Source organism: Polyodon spathula, chromosome 4 (genome assembly GCF_017654505.1).
Source record: "Polyodon spathula isolate WHYD16114869_AA chromosome 4, ASM1765450v1, whole genome shotgun sequence".
In the NCBI taxonomy this organism is placed as follows: domain Eukaryota; kingdom Metazoa; phylum Chordata; class Actinopteri; order Acipenseriformes; family Polyodontidae; genus Polyodon; species Polyodon spathula.
The window spans coordinates 18,668,414-18,687,078 of record NC_054537.1 but is presented as its reverse complement, the minus strand read 5'-3'; the positions used below and the strand labels follow the sequence as shown (position 1 = coordinate 18,687,078).

The following is an 18,665-nucleotide window of genomic DNA, read 5'->3' as shown; positions in this document are numbered from 1 at the left end:
TGTGTCACATGTGGGCATCCCATCTTATCACCCCTTGTCCATTCTCTGCTTGCACACAGCTGAGTGAATTGAATGCTTCTCGCTCTGGAGGTAGCTAGCAGTGCTGATTTATGTCAAACAGCTCATTCAGAATTATTCAGACCTTCTGTTGTTGCTCATTAATAGGAAACAAAGCCTGTCACCCATCTTAATTGTGTTAGAGAAGCAAGGTAGTTAGTGAAAATGCTGGTCTCTAGTGTGGAAGGCAGTGGGTTTGAGTTGCTCAATGGTTAGTGTTGGGCTGCAGTGTGGAAGGCAGTGGGTTTGAGTTGCTCCTTGGTTAGTGTTGGGCTTCAGTTGCTCAGTGGTTAGAGTGCTGGGCTGCAGTGTGACCTCCAGTCTGTATTAAAGAAAGAACATAAGAAAATGTACAAGCAAGAGGAGGCCATTCAGCTGATCTAAGCTCATCTGGTTCCTAGTAGCTGATTTCTCACAACTTTGCCAAATTAGGTCTTAAATGATTCCAGTGATTAAGCATCAATAAGATGACTAGGAGGGGAGCTCCGGAGTGGTGCACCCAGTAAAGGCACTCTGCTTGGAGTGCAGGGTGCACCCTATAGCTTGGAGATTGCTGGTTCAAATCCAAGCTATGCCACTGCCGATCCTGTACAGGAGTTCCCCGGGGGCACCACAAAATTGACCAAGTGCCACCAAGCAGAGCAGGGGTTAGGTCAGCTGGGGAGGCCTTGGCTCATCACACACCAGCAACCCCTGTGTCTGGCCAGGCACCTGCAGGCTTGTTTGTTTGCAATTCAGAACTGCATGGTTTTTTCAGGGGGTTCAGCAGTAAGCCAGGTTGAATAATAATCAGACATTCCCAAATTGGTAGAAAATTGGAAAATTAATCAAAATAATTGTTAAAAAAAAAAAAAAACCAAACACCCAACATAGCTAGGTCAAGTTGTAATGGATAATACTGATATCAGCCTAAGACCTGTTCTTACCTCTCGACTACAGAGGTTGCTCTTTAGTTGAATGAAATGGTTTCGTTTGCGGTTCATGACTAGCTCTTGCCTTTCCATTCAATGGGCTGAGATAATGTAAAGGGTGCAGCAAAACTCGATGATGTAATACTTTTAAAAAGTATAGTGACAGTTCAATACAGGAAGACAAGAGGCAAAGTCCTGTGTCTCACCTTGATCGGACTACCCTGCCTGTATGTCTGCTTTCCCCCTGAATCAGACTGCATGTAGTGATATTTGTTTGCTGGGCTCAGAATTAATCTTGGATAGCCCATTTGTATCTGCTCAAAGAGGATTTGCTCCACTGCTCTGTCTATTTAGGACTGTAATTACCAGCTGCTCTGGCAGTCAGGGAGAGGGCAGAGGGGGTGGGGGCATAGGTAGGTAGACAGAGAGAGGGAAAAATAAGGAGGGGAATAAGAGAGACATGAGGCAGGGGAGAAGAGACTGGGAAGAAGAGAGGGGGAGACAGTGGGGAAGACAGTAGAGAGAAGGAAAAGCCATGGGGGAGGGGTGGGGGAATAAGGGGAAAAGAATGAAAATAGGTGAGCAAGGGAGGAAGTGGAGAAAGAGGGAAATGAGAGAAGGAAATTGAGAAGAAATGGAGAAGTGGGAGAGAGAGAGAGAGAGAGAGAGAGAGGTATTTTTGTAAAATGGGATCAGCAGGATATTAAGCTTTTCTGTTTATCCAACAGTTCTCCAAACAAGATTACATCCACTCAGCCCTGCTGCACCTTTATCTCTGATCACAACAACACAATGACAAAGGTGCACAGAGCCTTGCTCTCAATTCTGACTTGGGTTGTCTCTATCAAATCTCTTACACATTATATAATCCCCTAACTTGAGTGTGAACTACCCTGTGGAAGGGTGGTGGGTAATTCACTGACTCAGGAGACAGACAGGTGAACTTGACAACACCACACAAGTGCCCAGTTTTATTTTAGGGGTGCGTTGGGTTTCTTTAGCCTGCAGAGCGCGCTGTTGGTCCGTGGTCTGCTTACCAACTATGGTAAACAGAACAACGGGAATACAAAGCAATGGTAAACAGTCCAGGTGCACTCGCTGGTGCTTCAAAACAATAATGCAAAAATCAAAGGCACAAAGAAACAAGGAAAATAAAACAGTAACAAAACTACAAAGAAAAGGTGCTGCACTTGGCAGCAATATCCCGGTTGCTGCTACCCGTGCGACCCGGATCACCGACCTACGCTGCCGGCTAACTAGCCTGCTCAGCTACAATATTCCAGGGTCTGCCCAAGGGTTCCCCGCCCTCACTGACTCGCTCTGAAACATTGTTTCGTTCTCTCCCGACTGGGTCTCGGTTCTGGACCGGTCCTTCCACACTCTCGGTGCGTCTAAAAGGGCAGACCTGAGGAAACAGCAGAGCATTAACTTATAGGGCTAACAATCTCCCCAAGACTCGCCTCCCAGCCATTCAGAGAGGGGGAAAGTCCACACACCCACTTTCCCACCTCCCCATGTCATTGCCATGACTCACAGGCGGTTGTTGGACGACTGCTGCCCTCTTCCTGCAGCACTGTGAACATGCCAGCAGAGTCAGCACAGATCTCCCCCCCGCTACATACCCATAAAAAAGTTTCTCCTGATAAATTTGGATGGTAATTTCTACTTGTAAGCTGTGCTTTCAAACAGTCTTGCACTTTCTGGATCACCTCTGGAGGGTTAAATTGTACCCACCCATTCAGGGCTTTGTGACAGAGAGTGAATTAGTCCTAATCAACAATCTCCCACCTGACCTGCGAGGACATGGTATACTGGAGCAGATTGCCCCGTAATCGATGGTTTGGCAGTTTATTCCAGGGTTAGTCGGAAGCCGGCTATCCAGGAAGGGGGCGGGGCCATGATACAGGGCCTGAATGCAGTAGGCGATGTGTCAGTCACGGATTGGAAGAGACGTGATTGGCCGCTCCACCGAAAGAGGGCGTGATGGAGGGTATTTAGGGGAATCGACCCCAGTGATCTGTTCCTTCACTATGGTTACGGAAAGGACCCATTGAGAGAACTGACGTAATTAATAAAGAGAGTGAATGTTAAGAGTTTTGTTTGTTTTGCTAACTGTCTGTGTTTGTCTGTAGATGGCTAAATATCTGGGAGCTGTCGCTATTCAGCCAGCATCAAACCCGGACTGCACTGCACTGTTGCTCACCGCTCATTGTTCAAAACACCCCTTGCACCTGGAGCACGCACTGTTGGACCTGTGATCGTGTAGGTGTTTTAAAGTGTGTGTTTTTGTATTATTATTTCGGGACTGAACCCCATGGTTTTGACTGGCTGTACACATCATTGTGTATTGCCAGTCGTGTTGTTTAAAATCAACAATAAAGCTTCTTTTTGGTCATTGAACTGTTGTTGGACTGTTGTTTATAATCACTGTCTCACCTCTATACCTGTGGACTACCAACCAAAGGTTCACAGGCCTTCTTTTTGGTCATTAACCAACCAGCTGCTTCCCCTAATGACTGACATGTTTTGCAGCCCGTAAGATGTCATCTGTCATGTTTTAAAATGGAAATACATGTTTCTTTCAGATGTGACCTACATAGTGAATTAAAGTGCACTGCTGGTAAAGATTTATGAAATTATTTTATTAGCTACAACCACTTAGATTACTGGTTATAACTGTTCACCTGAACATTTTAGATCTTGGTGTTTGAGTCGGCATAAGCTGGGGTGTGTTTCTCCTCCAGTTAATGGGATTTGCAGTCTTAGTGACAGCATGACAAGAGTAGGAACAATATTATCCCAGGGATTTGCTTTCTGCAGTAGGATTGTATTACAGTGAGTGTTGCTAACAAAATAATTCCCTAAATCTTACCTGGTTTGCACTTCAGTTAGTTACATACGACTCAATGGTGCAGTTTTGAAAGAAAGTACTCAGTTTCTATGTCTTATTTTCATGATATTGGTTACACTTGCACTTCCTGGGTCATTTCACCTCAGAGATGTCTTCTGGGTCATTTTATAGTGGAAGCAGTTGGTTGGTTAATGACAGGAGAAACAGATTTGTTTTTGCATATCCATAATGTTTTGTACTTGGACTAAAAGAAAATATGTCTGGCTTTTCTAACTAGTATTAAAATTGTAACTTCAACTAACAGGATTGAAACTAAACCAGACTTCTTCAACTTCATACTAAACAATGAAAAAAAGGCGTAACTAACAAAAATATACTGAGCATCAAAAGAAACACTTATCACTTATTTTTGGATAAAATTCACTAATGTGATCAAAAAATGACAAACTCTGTTTTAGAGAAGGTGCAGTGACTTTTTATTGTGCTGATTAAAAACTGACAGCATAAAGATGCTGCAAAATTCTCTGTTGATCTTGGGCAGGTGTTGTGACTCTTGGTCTCCCAGTTCGTGGCCTGTCATTGACAGAGTGTGTCTGGTTATACCGTCTCACCAGGTTTGAAATTGCTGGCTGTGAGCACCCAAGATGGCAAGCCACTGTACGCTGCCCTAGTCCAGCCTCCAACATGCTGACTACATGAAGGCGCTGCTCTCTTGGCAGATGTGGCATATTGTTTTTTTTTTCTATGATTTTCCTAATTGCTTTTATTCAACAGCTGAAATCACTCCGTATCCAGTGTCCAAAAAATGTCGTCAACGTCTATCATTTATATACCTTTTTTTTTTTCAAAAAGTAAATGTGTTGTAATAGTGATAAGTTTCTTTTGATGCTCGGCATATATTGTTGCACTTCCATTGTCTACACAGGTCTAACAGCAGACACTCAAACCAGTTTTAGGAAACACAGTTACATAAACAGTATAAAATCAGACTTATGAGCTATAGTACCACAGGACATTCCTGAATCCAAATTAATTAGACCATTCATACTGCAAAGCTTTATACAGACCCCTTAGACCCTTAAGTCTTAGTGGATGGACATACAGTTCGAGCCCATTTTTGTGTCACTCTATTTTATAACTGGGCACTTTGTTTTAAAGCTTGGTGAGACTCAAGTCTAGTAACTTGATTTGAACCCAGCCTTACAGCTGGCTTCACAGACCTGGATTAGGATTAATCCTGGACCACTTTACCTAGGATAACATTAGATAGTCCAAGAGGTGTGCTAATCAGGGTCTGTGGAAGTAACTGCTAGGGTTTAACATTATGTGCTGACTTTTCAAAAGCTAGAATGTTATAGGACTGCAGAAAACTGCTTTTTGCAAGACTGTCTTTAATACAACACCTGCTGCAGCCCTTAATTTGGACTGCATTTGGATCATCTAATTTTGTGTTGTACTTATGCAGTTGTACACTAATTCCTATTGTATTATGCTTTGTTCTATTGCATTGGTATTGTAGCAACCCGGGCACCGTTCTGTGTCTGCTGGACTGGTATGTTGTCCCCTTTGTTTGTCTTGTCTGTCTTGTGCTGTGAACATGTTATGTGTATTGTTCAAGGTGCCACCATGTCACTCAGAACAGGGAAAGGAGCAGGATTAAATCCGGTTGTTTATTCAGTAGAGTAGGTGGGAGCAGCAGGGGAGGTATAAGTACCGGCAGCACAAGAGAGGTGGGGAGAGTCGGGAGGAGTTTGAGAGAAAGTCGGGAGGTGCAGAGTGAGCTGCAGGAATGGGATTAGTAGAGGAGTCTAGCCACGGGACCAGAGATAGAGAGGGAAGTGGGGTTCCCCATGCCATCTGCTAGGGATAGTGGTGTGGTACCTCTTCACTATCTCCCGATGGCTGGACGAGCCCTGTCATTCAGCCCCAAGTCCATACTCCCTCCGGCCCTGCTGTCCTGCCTGGGGTGCACCACGCTCTTCCAGCTCCTCTGCCCTGCCTGGGAGAGCCCTGCCACCAACAATACACGTAACATGTACTCAGCACAAGACAGACGAGACAAACAAATGGGACAACATACCAGCCCAGCAGAAATAGAACGGTGACCGGGTCGCTACAGTATTTATGAAAGTATTTTTCAGTTAATTAGTTAATTAGGTGTTTTGGGGATTGCAGGCTCTGTTCTGTGGATTGCAGTTCTGTTGAGTTAGGGCTTGGGCATATTTCTTTAAGGAACGTGGGGATGTGGCAATTATGTGGCAAGCACAGTATAAAAGGAGGGTTTGACTAGTTAATGAGATGTCACCTACGAAACAGGTTTGGTTTATTTTAAGTAGTATTTAAAGAAAGCACTGTTTAATGGTATACCACAGCAATGGTTTTTGGTTAACCGTATGGCAAATAAAGAAGTGATTTTTTAATTTAAAGCTTCTTTCCATTGCCTGTTTGTTTTAAAACAACACATCTGTTAAAAAAGTGATGCCATTTCTATTGCAAAACAAACAAAAGAGTTTATAAAACCAAATGATTCAATCTTGTTAATTTTATAGTCAACAAAAAATACGTTGATTATTAGGCACAATATCCAAGAACATCATTGGTTTTATGGGTTAAAAAGCACACTTTAACGTGGATCGCACTAGCGTCTGCGTGCCTCTATAGAAACGGCCGGTCTTTGGCAGTGCGTGCTCGCCCCTGGCGGTTGGGTGACGGAGACGCGGGGAAAGCGAGAGAGTGTTTGATGAATTTAGAGAGAAGCGACTGACTGCTGCAGCAGAGCGTTTGAAACCATGGCTAACATTCCAAGGATTATTAATAACGACATTTAACAGGGAAACGCAGGAAAAATGGCAGAGAGGTAGGGCAATTGCTTTGACTTTTTTATTCCCAGATCCAATTTGTGTTTGGATCCTTGTAAGTATGTGCCCTCCGTCTTTATAAGCATCATCCCCACCTCGGCGACTGTGGTGAAGGTTTCTGTTTTATTCATTCATATGCACTGAGCGGGTGGTTGGGGGTCGTATCTTTTCATTCAGTTTAAGGTATGTTTTTTTTTTTTTTTTTTTTTTTTTTTTTTTAATGAACGGTTCGTTTTTTAAAAAAAAAAAAAAATAGATATAAATATAGATAGCCTTACATTTTTGCCAGTCCTAGTGCTGCGTGTTTTCAGAGGCGGCTCTGCTTGGTTGTCTTATTAGTCATCCCAGTGGTGGTGGCTCGAGCAGGTTTCGCCGGCGTAATGTTCTAATGTTCAAATAGTAAGGCGCGTGCACGGCGGGGCAGCAACAAATGTGGGACGAGAAGCAGAGGTGGTGCGCGCACTCGCTCGCTCGCTTTCCAAGGTTTACCGTATTACTTGCACAATTTTGATGATTTGTCAGAATATTTAACCATTTAAAACACCGTTTTCTTAGTAGTAAAACGGTATGCAGCGATTTTAATACCCCCGGTAGAATTATTATAATTCTATTTATTCCATTCTGATTGTTGCTTTCTAATAAAATAAATTATAAAATAAATATAATATATATAATATATATCTATATATATATATATCTAGATCTATTTATCATATATATATGATATATACAGATATATATATATATATAGTATATATACACACACACACACACACACACACACACACACACACACACACACACACACAAAAAAGTTGATTTATTTTTGTTTGTTTTTATATGTGGCACCTGTCGAGGTGCAAGGTGTGCGTGTTATTCACATGCTTTCTCCTTTGCTTTTAGTTCATTTTTTGGGAGGGGGGGGATTCTGCGGAGCGCGTGCTCAGGGGGAGCAAGCATCTGGCACGCTCACAGCTGCAAAATTCCGAACGGCGGCACTGGCTGCAGCTTCCCAGTTCAGCTGGTGATATGCTGCTGTTACTATGCTAATACAGTTACAGTACATGCATCGCATTTTAATTTGCGCTGAGCCAGGTTGTTGCGTATTGCACCTGTCACCCTGTATGCTGCTTAAAAAGAAAAAAAGGCGGATGAATGGCTTTGTTTGAACTATATGAACAATTGGGGACCTATTTATTTGTTTCATTATTTTAAAATGTAAATACGGTAATAGAGCAGTTTACACAATCTCACCGCCGCCCTCTTCTCATTTCGTGATGTTGTGTTGCGCTGGTGGCGTAGCTATTTCAGTATACCGTATGTGTACTTAGCTACTATGCACTGCTATAATGAAACCGATATGGGTGTATATATATTTTTTGTAATAGTGTTTCCAAAAAAGCGGACAGTGATTGATGCTAATAAAAACGAAAGCCTGTTTTCAGCTTCCTCCTGCTGTCCACCCAGATCCTCCAGTTTTAAATTTAGAGAATTGTGCGGCGCCCGTAGGCGTCTCAATTCCGAACTCGTTCGTGTTGGCCTTGTTCTGGCAGTGCATTACAATACAGTGGTGTCTGCGTGTCATTTTATTCATATTATTGCAGAATGGACACTGTATTTATGTATTAATAATATACAGCTTGACCAAAGTGCAGAATAAATAGCCGGGGCGCATAGTAGAATTTCTCAAGGTGTGTGTTGTTAGACCCGTACTACAACTTCAAACGCCTCTTTGTATGTTAATACTGCAAGGTGTTTAATGCTAATAGCAGAAGTCTGGATCACAGTATTTTGTCGTTGAAGATACATTTTAGTTTGTAAGGTTTTCCCAGCAATGGCGTTGTCTATCCCTGACTAGCCAGCATAGAGAAGTCTATTGTTGCTACCCAGTCTTAGTTTTTTCTCAAGAATCTGTGTTACTGAGTGTGGTGCTATCTAGTAGTAAAATAACTATATGCCAATTCTTGGGCTTATAAATAAATTGTTGTATTTTATATTTTTGCACTAATACAATACATAGTAACTGTTAATGTAATAGTATAAGAAGATATAACACGTTCCACCCAATATTTTAACCCTTTAACATTATTGATGGAAAACATGAACAGCCATTGAGTAATTCAATTCAATTATGTAATCATTAACCAGGCAGAGGATTTTAAGTGTCTCCTAAGCCCCTTTAACACTGGCATGATCTACTTGGGTCAGAACCTACCGGGGCAGGACCTGCTTTTGATAAATAAAGCAGGGTTGACCTGGATGACAGACACAAGTACACAACGTGTGTATCAATGCCCTGGAAGCAGCTTGTTACTGACGATTTCATCCAAGCTTCTCCGGATTGAACCGTCGGCCACCTTTTTAATTAGAGCAAATGTTTCTACATCCCTGCTGCAATCTGACTCATGCTGTGTCTCAATCAAGAAAAATATGGTAAACAGAACAGAAATGTTCCTTGCAGAAGTGAAAACTTCACACAGGCGTGGCTATTTGTTTTTTCATTGGCCTTCAAGCATTTTGTCTCGCTCAGCCTGGGTCAAAGCGTGTCAACCCACATCCTGAGGTGGTAACTGGGACCCAGGTATGTGGTTTCACACTATGCAGGATTGTGATCCGGTTAGCCAGGACCTGGGTCCGGACCCGGGTAGGAGGACAATGAATCTATAAAATTACAATCCTGGTACCATTTCAACAAGTTCATTGTCTTCTGTATTGTAATAAAATAAAACCAGGCAGGCTGGCTGCAGGTCAAGACAATGGTCCTATAACTGGGCAAAGCTTTAGTGATTTAGTTATCCTGCTAAAAATATTTTTTTAGGATCCTCATGTAAATGTGGGGACCCTTAAGCGTTGCACGCGTCTGTCCCTCTGTATGTCCGCCTGTCACACTCTGCATGGTGAACATTTGATCACTGCCTTGCGTTTGCACCGATCTAGCCTTATATTAATGTTTCAGGTGGCAATCTGGTAAAGTCTTCATTTTATACAAATATTTTTTATAAAAACTAAATTTAATGAGAAACATTTCGACTAGTAGTTTTTTTTTTTAATGTACGACTGATTTGGAAGACATTGAAAGACTTCTAGTTGAGTTCTAGTTGTCTTTCTTTTAGTAAGATTGTCTAAATTCAGCACTATTAAGTGTTTGACAGTTACGGATAAAATGTTTGTAAACTTTCAGATTCTGAATTATTATTATTATTATTATTATTATTATTATTATTATTATACCACGCGATTTAATTAACCTTCTTTTATCTTGGTCTCTTCAACCCACAAACCATTTGAGAAATGGTCTGTAAGAAATCAGCCTATCTAAAAACCATTAAGTCTGTAATTGTTTTCTGATAGACTGATCTGAGCTGAAATGTGCTTTTCTCTGTTGTTCGATGGAGTCCAGCTGGTGTATTCTTTTGTCATTAGGAAACCTTTGATTGAATTTGATTCAATTCATTACCGTTGATGAGGTGATTCCAGGGAGGTCCTTCCTCCAGCAGGCCTGGTTTAATACCTCACTGTGGATGTAGATCTGGGGCGTGTTCACAGTCGTTGGTAGGGGTGTGCCGAAACTCGTATTTTTCGTCTAATTACGTCTTAGAAATTTGAAGTTGTCCGGTATTAATTAAATGGAATGAAAATATGTTAATTACCGAACACACTGATTATTTTCTTTTATCCTTTTGAGGTGAAATCTTTTTTTTTTTTTTTTCCACTTTCCATAGTTTCCTTAGAAATGTGCCCTCTCTGTAGTGAATTGTGTAATTGTAGTCTTGGACAATATGCTATCTCTAATTAAACTGGACAAAGAAATACATATCCCAGAGTTAGGTTTAAAGAAAGGTCACATTTGCGTGAGAAATCAGTTGCATTTGGCAGGTTTGCAACATATTTTCCCTGTTAGTTTGCGGGCTCAGTATGGCAGTACGGCAGTGAAAATATCAGCGTCCTGGATGAGAGGAAAATTTGCTTTGAATCGGCTTTTAAAACACTCGGGTAAAGATTTTAAAAGGATTGCGCATGTTTTACGACCGTAAAAAGGGTGCTGAGGGTTCTGATTGGGATTTATAAAACACACAATGACATAAACACACGTTTAACTGCAAACTCTGAAGTGGTGCATTTGTTTATTAAGAAGCCACCGCGCATTCCATATTTTATTCCTTTGTTCTGGTGATGTATTTCGAGCTTGTAACACATCTTCATGTGTTACAAGTACTGCTTGTTCCAAAATCTCCAATTCCATATTGGTAAATTTCAGTTTTCGCTTCTGAGCATCCTTATCACCATGGCTAGTACCAGGCTGAGGTCTTGTGTGTTCATTTTCTTTTGGAATGTATAGCCTACACACTCAGGGTTTACCCAAACCTGCTGTTTATTGTGAGAGGTGTGTAATTCTCCATCGCTAATTGCAGTGAGGGGTATTTAAATTGGTTGATTGCGAAATCGCCTGCTTTACCTAATTAGTCTTATAAAACAGGTTGTTATTTTGACGATGAGTGTGACTGTACTGAACATGCACATTACATGGCTTTTTGTGGTCGGGTTTTCCCCTTTATAAATTTGTGCCTCAATGTAGAAGTGAATTTCCATTGATTGATAGTCAGTAGTGAAGTTGAGGGAATGGCAGCTTTTCTTGTTTTGAAATAATAAATTAAACATTAATAAATAGGTGTGTTTTGATTTATTTAATACCAACCAACAAATACTTCCTAAAGGCAGTTGTTCGTAGATTTGAGTAGCAGCACACCCATGATGGTTGTCCTAAACCACGTTTCAACTCACATGAATTTCAGCTTACTCTGTAGATAGTTCTTTCTCTCTCACATGCTTTTCTGTGTCTGCTTGTTGGCTGCATTTAAATAAAGCATCATCCATAACTATTAAACACTCAGTGGTGCTGAATTTAGAAACACTTAAAGAAATGAAATAGATCTTTTTCAATGTCTTTGAAGATGTGAAGATAAACTTTGAAGTTTGTCATTGAATCTATTACATTTTGTCTAATATTTTTTAAATAAAGTTAAACCCTGTTTTCTCTCTGTATAAAACGATGCAGTTGTTCTACTTTGTTTGTCTGGTTTTTGCAGTAGAGGGCTGAGCAGAGCTGGCAGTTGTCACATTGTGTGGCAATCCAGTGGAACCCTGCCCTGCCCTGCCCGTAATACAGCTGGCCTGCCACTCTCACATCCAGATCCAGATTTCGAAGAGGTTGCCAGCGGTCTCCAGGACACAGAGAAAGTATTGGAATCCTTTTTAACAGTATTAGTGTAGAAATTTGCTCTCAAACACAATCTGGTACTGATCAGGTTTAAGCGATCTGCCCATTTATTTTAATGCAAGGGCTTCAAGTTGGCCCATTGGTTTGTGGAACTGGTTACCAGGGAACACTGGGATATTACATCCAAGTGACCCTGTCTCTTCTATCAGTTAATATGTCCAGTGGACCCTGTCTGTCTTCTGTTGAGCAATTTGGGTTGGGCAAAAAGTTAGAAGACCCTCTTATACCACAGTAGACTGTATATTAACTTTATTATAATCTCCCGTGCTCATTATGACGCCTATGGCAAAATAATATGCTCTGGAATGTTCTGAAATCTGCCATTTTGATTGGCTGAAAGTGGCTCCATGATTTATAATTGCAACAACTGATGTTTTTTTAATATAGCACTATACACATGTGCATCACTAGCGGCATTGCAGTAAAATCAGATCTACTGAGCTCATTCTAAAACCTAATTGCTGAACTCTTAATTGAACATTTGACTGAGTTTATAAATAGACATTAACACAGATTCTCTCTCTCTTCTTTTTCTTTCTCTCTCTACAGTTGTTGACCCTTGCAAAGAATTTCAGACCTTTATTATTTTATTTATTATACAAGGTTAGTCATGATTAGAATCCCTCCCGAAAAATGGTGCAAACTAGGGGTCCCTCTGAGACTTTCATTTCGTTAGCCACTGTGGCTGAAGTAACTTAACATTTTTTAGCCACACTGGAAAAACTTAAGCCACTTATTTGAAAACATGTAGATATTTTAATGCCAAACCCTACCATTTACAATACACATAAATATTATATTTAAATTGCACTATAACCCTGATTCCCATTTAATAAATGCCAAACGTAGTCCCAAGTGAAAAAAAGTAATTACAGAGTTCCTAAATTCTGAATAGGTTTGCAGAGATATTCATGTACTGCATAATCCTTTACATTATTTTGACTGTGACGTGGTTTTCTTTCCACTACAGAACAGTAAAGCAAAATTGTGCCAGTAGACAGTGCTATTAGCGTATATTAATATTAATGCCGCCCTGACCAAACACAGCTCTAGCTACACAAGATTGTACTAATGTGATTAATAATACTAGTAGGATTATACAGCCACTACTGTATTTAATGTGTTTTTTTTTTTAACAGTGTTCTTTCACGTGGGACTACTGACAGTAATATTGCACCAATTCTGACATTAAAACTCAATAAATCAGTGAGACAAACCTTCTTTTTAAAATATGTGTTTATTTTTTTTACTAAAATGTTCCTCTTTCGAATCCACTGTTACTATTTCCAAAATATATTTCAGCACATTTTAAAGAGATAGCAAACAATGAAAAACAAATAAACAAGCAAAAAAAAAAACCTTAAGTGATCTCTGGCTTGCCTTCTGTGAAAAGGTATGTTTGAAACCATGACTGGTTCACCTCCCTGTGACTAGTATCACAGTAATAATTTAGTTTTTTTGTACATGGGTGACTGGTATTCCTTGGGCTACATCTTTTGGAACATGAGTCTGGTAATTTGTACAATTTGTTTTTCTAACTTTTTTTTCCCATTTAGATGTCATGTTCGCTTTTAGTTGTCATGAGCCGTCCGCTGACTGTTTCTAATTAGAGCCTCTGGACTCCTGCCAAACACAACGTTTTTGGCATGCTTATGTTACGTGATCAAGCTAAAGGGCTTTCATTGGGCAAATGGGATTACACCTGCAAGTGCTGATCGCACTTAAAAGACTTTCACAGCCTAACTCAGGGGGAGTCACTGCAGTGCAAACAGGGAGCACCACACCCCTTCATTTAGGCATAATTACACATCTGAGCTTGTGGGCTGGAATCTCACTGTAAAATCTACTTTGCAATGCGAGTCTTGACTGACAGCGTATGAATCTCTGACCTTCTGAATCTGCGTGTGTGTGTGTGTACTGGCTTATTTCATGAGAATGCAAAGCCTCACAACACACTGTTCAAAGATGTTTAAAAATCTGGAAGCTGCGGCTCCCGAGTAGTGCATCCAATAAAAGCACTCGCTTGGAGTGCAGGATGCCTTCTATATTCTGGACGTCGTTGGTTCGAGTCCAGGCCATTCTTTTGCTTGCTGAGGACAGGAGCTCCCAGGGGGCGGCGCACAATTGACTGAGCGCAGCCCGAGGGGGGGGAGGGTTGGGCCAGCCAGGGTGTCCTCTACTCATCGTGCACCAGCGACCCCTGTGGACTGCAGGGGCGCCAGCGGGCTTGCCTGTAAGCAGCCCAGGGCTGCATTGTCCTCCGACGCTGTGGTTAGTCTGCAGCGTGTAAAAAAGCAGCCGGCTAACGCTTCTGAGTCCACACAGGGGTGGTAGCGGTAAGCTGAACTAAACAAAATAGCCAGATGCTACTAAATTGGGGAGAAAATAACAAAAAAACGAATTGGTGACTACTAAATATAAATAAATCAAATAAATAAATAAATAAAAATCTAGAAGTCAAAGTGTCTAGCCTGCATATTTTTGGCAGGATTTAAACACCCTGTAGTGTGTTATCGCTCTTCTAATCCATGGTCAGTGAATTAGTTAGAGGGGTTCACAAAGTTCCAAGTCATGTGTTGCACAGTGTCTGGGAATTCTTTCCTCTTTCCTTGCCATTTTATTAGACAAATTAGCAGCTTGTCACAACAGTGAGTTTATTGGAATTGTAAGCTGAAAAGAGTGTAAACCAGAAGGGGCAATGTTATAAAGAAGATTCTGTTTTGTAAGGTTTTCGTAATATTTGCAGAGAAAAACACAGAGAATACAACAAAAAAGAAAAAGCAACAATATGCATACATATCACATGATATCAGTATTCTGTGTCAGTTTGGTTTTTTTAAAATCCCAGACCCCGGCAAGGAGCTCTAACTGCACTAGATTACCTATGTTGTAAATTCTGTAATGAAATGAAATCAGAAAGTATAGCAATTGAGACACATGCACCACACACACATAAAGCTACAGTATGGCCAAAGCACTTTTTTAGCTATGTATATACAGCTCTGGTCTCTTAATTTTTTCCAGAGCTGTATATATATAACACTTGTCTCACTTACCCCTACACAAATAGGCCTTGCACCTAACAGTAAGGGCCCTGGATTCTTATCTATTATCCCAGAACCAATGGTCCTTTTGTTTTTGCACACTGTTACCAGACAAACTATCACACTTACTTTTCTTATTTAGCGATGCCTCCACCTGATGGTCACGTGGTTCCCCTATTCTTGGCACGCGTCCCCAGGAATTTATATTCAACCATATAACAAATACAAATTAATCAAGAGCAATATACAACTAATAAAATCACACTCACACACAGTACTGGTTTCATATAAAACTAATGTTTATAAAGGGGATTCAAGTTGAACTAATATAATGAACTGCAGGTGAGTAAATTGTACATACAATATAAACAATGCCAACAACAAAATACTTTCCCCAAAATGTAACTTATTTTAAGTCACTAAACAGTAACTAAAAACTCTATGCTTCAGTTGTATTTAACTCAAAGGTACTCTTCTGATATATTCAGTTCAAAATAACGCTAGTGGAGTGCACTCCAGCCCCACGTGTAACACACAGGTAGACAGACGAAGAAACAAACACTGTTGCAGGCCTGAATTGTGGCTCGGGTATGTTGTGGCCTAAAAAGAAAACAAAATGGCCCCTTCACAAACTTTATTGAGAACACACAGTTACGCTTGCTATTTTAAAAGAAACACTTGGTGGAAAAACTCACAATTCCTAAAGGCTTCTCCCAGTTGCAGCTCTCGATTGTTTGCGGTCTCTGGATCACGGCAAACCTCAGTCGCTGAAGTCTACCTCTCTCTCTCTATCTGGAAACGTGGTCCTTCCCAAACACTGTCCAGCCGCTTGTCAATTGCTTCGTTTATTTTACGATCTAGTCACTGTCTCTTTACTTTCATTTCAAGCACATATTAACGGTGCTTGAACTTAAATTTTGCAATACAATATGTTGTTTTAACAATACTGTATATACCAATGCCTAAAGAAAGTAACTCGTAATGACAAACCTACGCTGCTTAAAATAAAACACGAGCTTGGTACGTGAACTCAAAAGAAATAAAAGCAGAAGTAACAGAATACTCTTCTGAAACTGGTTTAAACTAAAGTACTGTCTACTAAAGTTTATAGGAATTTCCTGACTTAAGAAATCCTCACTTTTACTCTGCTGAATCACTTACTCTATACTGCTCTATTCTAGCTCCCGTTTTTATTTTTTCAGACTCCCTTATATTCTTTTTTTTTTTTTTTTAAACTTTTCCCTGAGACTCCCTCCCACTCTTGCAGGGACGATTTCTATTGGCTCTCGGGAGATCAGTTTAACACACGACGCCTCATTGGCCATGAGAACACCTCTTCTCCCTCCGAGTCTACTCTGCTGCAAAACAGGTCCTAAAGCCATCCACATATAGTCTATACGGAATTTCTATATATACGTTAGTAGCATTTTACCACTGGGCTACATCCTCCCCCACTTAAAATGTTTGGTTGTCCCCAACAGACTAACTTTTAAGTACAACCACATTCACACAATACTCACATTCTCTCTTTATAGTGGGAGATTTTGGGGAGGTGTCACGCGACACAGGATACGCCTAATCATTCAAACCTGTACCACGATGCACAATCAATAGCGATTCCTCCGTAGGACCTCCTGGTTCATCATAAGTTAACCGAACTACTGGTTTAATGGCTCTTTGGAGACATCGTTTACCTTCCCGTTCCTCATCAGATTTTACCACTTCTTCATCCTCAGGTCCGTCGACCTCATGAACCTCCTCCGTCTCGAGCATTCCCATTACTGGATCCTGGTTTTCGTCATCTTTAGGTTCTCCAAGACAGTCTTCATCAGCCTCCTGTGCATCAACTGTCGGTTGTGATGATGATCATCTGGGGTGCTCTCTTCGTGTAGGCCCCGGCCACACTGGTGGGTCATTCCAGTATCTTAGCATCTCTTCGTCTTCTGAATCAGATGAGTAAGATGCAACTTTCTTTGGAATTTCTGGTTCCATTGATGAACTTTCTGGCTCACAATCAAGGCTGGCCCTGGCTCCTTTACGTCCTTTCTTAGTCACGGTGGGTTTCTGAGCCACCTTTGAGGGTCCAGGCATCCTCACCAAATGTCCAATGGGCAATAAGTGGTTCCGATGGAGTGTCTTCCAAGGACCACAGCCTCTTTCGGGTTTAACTCGGTAAACAGGTAAGTCTGGGAGCTGAGAAACTATCAAATGTGGAATAGGCTTCCATCTATCAGCCAGCTTATGCTTCCCCAGGACCCCTAAATTCCTTAGTAGGACCCTGTCTCCCACTTCCAAGTGCTGTTCACGGACTAACCTATCGTACCATTCTTTGTTCAGTTCATGGCTCTGCTGTGCATTCTGCATCGCAAGCCTGTATGCCTCTTTTAGTTCGGTCTTCATCCTCGATACATATTGCTGGTACTCTTCTTGAGTGTCATTGTCAGATGAGATGCTGAAACACAGATCCACTGGCAAACGTGCCTCTCTCCCAAACATTAGGAAATAGGGTGAATACCCAGTGGCATCGCTCCTTGTACAATTGTATGCGTGGACCAGTTGACTGATGTGCTGGCTCCACCGGTTCTTCTTGGATACGTCCAAGGTCCCAAGCATGTCCATCAACCTTCTATTGAAACGCTCCGGCTGCAGATCTCCTTCAGGATGATATGGGTTGGTTCGTGTCTTCAGGATCCCTAACAAACCCAACATTTCCTTGATGAGCCGACTCTCAAAGTCACACCCTTGATCCGAATGGATCCGGGTGGGCAATCCATAGTACACAAAGAATTTCTCCCACAAAATCTTTGCTACTGTCAGAGCTTTTTGATCTCGCGTAGGGAAAGCCTGAGCATAGCGGGTGTAGTGATCTGTGATGACCAGCACATTCGCTATCCCTTTCGAGTCAGGTTCCAGAGACAAGAAATCGATGCATATCAGGTCAAGTGTTCCAGAACTTGTTAGTTGCCCCAACAGTGCTACCTTTTTGGGCAAAGTCTTACGCTGAATACAACGACCACATGTCTTGATGTACTGTTCTACATCAGCAGCTAGGCGAGGCCAGTAGAATCGGTCTTTAATCAGTTGCACCATCCGTTCTACTCCTAAGTGACCTAGATCATCGTGCAATGAGGTCAATACCATGGACTTGAACTCTTATGGGAGCACTAGTTGACTTACTTCTCCATTAGGGGGTCTTCGCACAGTTCTATACAGTAATCCTTCCCTAATGACCAATCTAGCTCGTTCTCTCAATAGCAGAGTTACATCAGGTAATGGGGAGCTCACTGACTGGGTAGGACGGTTCTCTTTAATCACTTGGTGGACTTGTCTGATCACAGGGTCTGCTAGCTGGGCTCTTTTTAAGTCTTTCTGACTTAATTGAGGCAATGACCCAACTCCAAGCGTGGTTGGGAAACTGTAGGCCTGAGGTATTCCCTCCGGCGGACTACCTAATGTATCCATCAGGCGTACCGACTTGGTAATTGCAGACTCCTTTACTCCAATGCTGTCACACAGCTTTTTCACTTGAGCAGGGGACATCTCAATCCAATCCTCTCTACTCAGGTTGGTATGCTTTCGGCGGGACAGAGCATCTGCATCTATATTGTTCTTCCCGGGACGATACTGTAAACTAAAGTTATAGGTAGCTAGGGCAGCTAACCACCT

The 18,665-nt window shown here is 41.5% G+C and overlaps 1 protein-coding gene across 3 annotated transcripts in view; it reads left to right on the top strand.

Moving 5' to 3' along the window:
* The first annotated feature begins 6,546 nt into the window (after nucleotides 1-6,546).
* LOC121314262 (rho GTPase-activating protein 39-like) overlaps nucleotides 6,547-18,665 on the top strand; it is a 102,018-nt gene continuing 89,899 nt past the window's right edge. For all 3 annotated transcript variants that reach the window (XM_041247320.1, XM_041247321.1, XM_041247319.1), the window contains exon 1: nucleotides 6,547-6,676. In XM_041247320.1, coding sequence (XP_041103254.1) covers nucleotides 6,666-6,676 — 11 coding nt within the window. In that variant the 5' untranslated portion in view covers nucleotides 6,547-6,665. The remainder of the gene's footprint in view (nucleotides 6,677-18,665) is intronic.